The sequence below is a fragment of the Austrofundulus limnaeus genome, unplaced genomic scaffold, assembly GCF_001266775.1.
Source record: "Austrofundulus limnaeus strain Quisiro unplaced genomic scaffold, Austrofundulus_limnaeus-1.0 Scaffold1963, whole genome shotgun sequence".
NCBI lineage: Eukaryota > Metazoa > Chordata > Actinopteri > Cyprinodontiformes > Rivulidae > Austrofundulus > Austrofundulus limnaeus.
This window is the reverse complement of record NW_013954365.1, coordinates 28,878-32,389: the sequence shown is the minus strand read 5'-3', so window position 1 is coordinate 32,389 and position 3,512 is coordinate 28,878. Positions and strand designations below refer to the sequence as shown.

The following is a 3,512-nucleotide window of genomic DNA, read 5'->3' as shown; positions in this document are numbered from 1 at the left end:
AAAAAAAAAAAAAAAAAAAGGTTTAGACATAGAATAACCCAGGGCACAGGCAGAGTTCAGGTGTAACAAAAAAAGGTCTTTATTAAATCAAAAAGCTGACGAGGCAGCTGGAAAAACTCACTAGAAAGACGTGGCGAAAAAACTACATGAAACATGAAAAGCGAGACAGGCTTTGCAGCACAATGATCGGACACTGACACAGACACAAGACTGAGCTTAAATACACAGAGAACTAATGAGGGAACAGAAAACACCTGGGGAGAAACACAAGGGTAATCAGCAGAGTGATGTGGGGCAGCTGAGCAGACACACACAGGGGAACATAGAAACACTAGGAAAAACCAAGGCATAACATGACAAACCATGACACTAACACCTGTTCTCTATAATCATTAAGCCACCTGTCTCTAATTTCCTCCTCAGTCCTTGTAGTTTTCAGTCTTCAGTTTTCTGTAGTTGCTCCTGTGTTCATGTCCTGTCTAGGCATATATTCTCAGTGTCTCCTTGAATTTGTTATTGTGTATTTTTGTGTTTTCTGCTTGTAAAGCTTGAGGTTTCTTGTGAACTCCTAATGTTGGTCTGAATTCCTGGCTGTGATTTTTCTACAGTCCATGAGAGACGAGCTGAAAGTGTGTGTTTTTAGTGTCACTAAGGAGTTTTTCTTTGAGCCTTGGTAAGAGACACTGAACTCATCACCTGCTGGTGCTCCAGAGCAGCTGATGCCTTCAGGTTAAACTGTCAGAAGAACTTACATCYGTGTTAATGAGATCCAAATACAAAACTCAAACTGAAACATTTGTGCTGTCAGTTTTACCTGCTGCTGTAAGATTCTCAACAAGAAAAATGTCTAATAACACAAATTTAAGTCATTTTAAAAAATTAAAGTCACTCAAGCCTCCACATCAAGATGCTGATCAAAAATTTGTGTTTTAGGTTGAAGTACTTTAATAATTTAATTATTTAAATATAGTTTATGAATTCTAAGTTTATGTAATTTGTTTTCATTTTTTCCATAATTATCTTTTTAAATTACGTCCTAACTCAGAAAAGCATGCTCCTGAAGCTGTGGTAGACAATAGAAAAAAAAAACAAAACATAATGTGTGCATTGTACAAAACTTTATTATTCAGACAATAAATAAACTGTTCTTTAAAATAACTGGACTTACATTCAGACAGCTGCTGATTCAGTGTATTTTAATCATATTCAAGCTTGAATAGCTAGTGGTTTTACTGGAACATTGTTTCAAACAGAGCGTAAAAAACTTTTCTAAACACAATTAAATCAAAATGTTCCAGCGTGTGGAACTCATATTTACAGTGCGTGTTGTGAGTGGATAAAAACATATCATCAGATKAAATGGTCCAAGCTGAAACATCATTCAGGTTTCACAGGAATCATTTCTACGTTTGTTGTCTGATCGCATCGATCCAGTCCATCTTCTCCTGRTGAGTGGGAGCCTGGATGTAGTAATGAACATCTGACTTGGTGATGATTTTAAACAAGTTGCCTTGAATGTTGCCCTTCACACCTGGACAGGACAGATGTAATAAATACATTAACTGTCTGAACAAACAGTCTGAGACAGAGAGAACTGAGTTTTACAGACGGGAGGTTTGAGTCGACACACCTGAAGGAACTCCATTATCTTCCAGAGAGGAAATCAGACAGCCCCGCAGAGAGAAGCCGCCCACAGGAGTGACATCATCCTGATACAAGACAGGAAGAGACTGAGTCACACAGCAACAGGAAGTGATGTTCTGATGACGTCATCATGAGGAACACAGAGTCAGATAGGAGCTGATTTGTTTGGGCTGAGACTGTTTATGATCTGTTTATCATGTAAGAAAATTTATATTCAATAAACTGAAGTCGAGATGATAACCCTAACTCTAAATTTCTTCACAATGTTTTAAAGTTAGAGAGCAGAAATTATTTAGTTTTAGCTTCTCTCCACTGGCTCCCTGTCAAATTCAGAAYAGAATTTAAAATATTCCTCCTAACATACAAAGCTGTTAACAACCAAGCTCCATCATATATGAAACATCTTATTGTTCCATACTTTCCTAACAGAGCACTTCACTGTCAGACTACAGGTTTACTTGTGGTTCCTGGAGTTTCTAAAAGTAGAATGGGAGGCAGAGCTTTCAGTTATCAGCTCCTCTGCTCTACAGCAGTGAACAAGCTCACATCAAAAGATTTCACAAGTTGTCCTCTGGATGGTCTTTCTCACTCAACCTGGGCTTGAACCTGAAGCCTCAGGACTATAAGACCACAGGACTGACCACCTAACAACCACAGCTCTGTTAAAAATCAAGGCATTTCACTGTAAAGGTCAGGCTCTCACCCTGGTGGGATCATAATAATGAAGAAAGTCCGGTTCTGAACGCAGCACAAACAGTCTCACCTTCCAGTTCTTTCTTCTGTGTCCCTGGAAGTAAAGACAAAGAGTTCAAACATGAACCATGACAGTTATTAACAGTTATCAGGAAGCAGATCAACATTTTGTCACAACATTCCCTCCTGAGCAGCACACAGGTACAMTGAAAGGAAAAACTCTGTTTAAACAAGAACGACGTTCCAGCAGAACCAGGTTCTGTCTCTGATCCTGCCTGTGGTGGTCTTGGAGGACAGATCACACAGAGGAGGGTGTTCTGTTTGAGAACCTCAGGGTAATGTCTCAGACTCATATGGTTCTGTTGGTGTGGTCAGACCAGGACCATCAGCTTGAACTGGGTGGTCTTTCAGACACATGTGAAGCAGGAAGAGAGTCAGCTCCTCTAAGTCTGAGACTCCAGTCTCTAGTCTCTACAGGGGTTTCTGCCCCAGGTGGAGTTCAGGTGGGGGTCTCTTTCACAAGTGATGGTAGGATGGAGCACTCCTTCACTCTGTATTTATCATCAATAAAACCACAGAAAAGTTATTTATTTGTTCCCAACGATCAGTATTATCTTGTATTTTTTTTCCATAATGAAACAGACGTCTTTTATCTTGGTCAAACTTTTCTGTCAGCTGTTCTCTTCTCAGGGGTCTCACAGTGAGTCATGGTCCTTTATCTCACTCTGCATCCATGTCCTCTAACTACATCCTACTATATCTCCTACTTGGCTTTCCTCAGTTTGTTTCCTTGAACCTGCAGCTCCAGCATGTTTCCATGAACAAACCCACTGTCCTTCTGTTGYACATGTTCCAAACCATCTCAGTCTGACCTCTCTTGATTTGTCTTAAAGGTAATTCAACCCGTGCCGTATGGTCTCATTTTCTCTAGTTTAAACTCATGAGTTAACAGTAATTCCAACATAYATGAATAAAAAGTGTTAACCTGTTTCAGCAGATATCCTTTCTTTCGGACTTTCCCACTCAGCTCTACTGCAGACAGAGACGCCTCAGCCTTCACACTGCCTCTCTTCTTTAAACTGTCAGACTGAGAGTTCAAACAGAACAAAAGTCCATCAGGCTGATGTATGCCACTGAACATCACTGCACTATTCATATACTGTATACATATATAT

At 39.9% G+C, this 3,512-nt stretch overlaps 1 protein-coding gene across 1 annotated transcript in view; it reads right to left on the bottom strand.

Annotated features, from left to right (window-relative positions):
* Positions 1-1,101: 1,101 nt before the first annotated feature.
* Positions 1,102-3,512, bottom strand: part of plek2 (pleckstrin 2) — a gene marked incomplete in the record, with an annotated part of 12,765 nt that continues 10,354 nt past the window's right edge. The window contains 4 exon segments of the mRNA XM_014034093.1: positions 1,102-1,531; positions 1,631-1,709; positions 2,348-2,431; positions 3,323-3,424. Coding sequence (XP_013889547.1) covers positions 1,404-1,531; positions 1,631-1,709; positions 2,348-2,431; positions 3,323-3,424 — 393 coding nt within the window.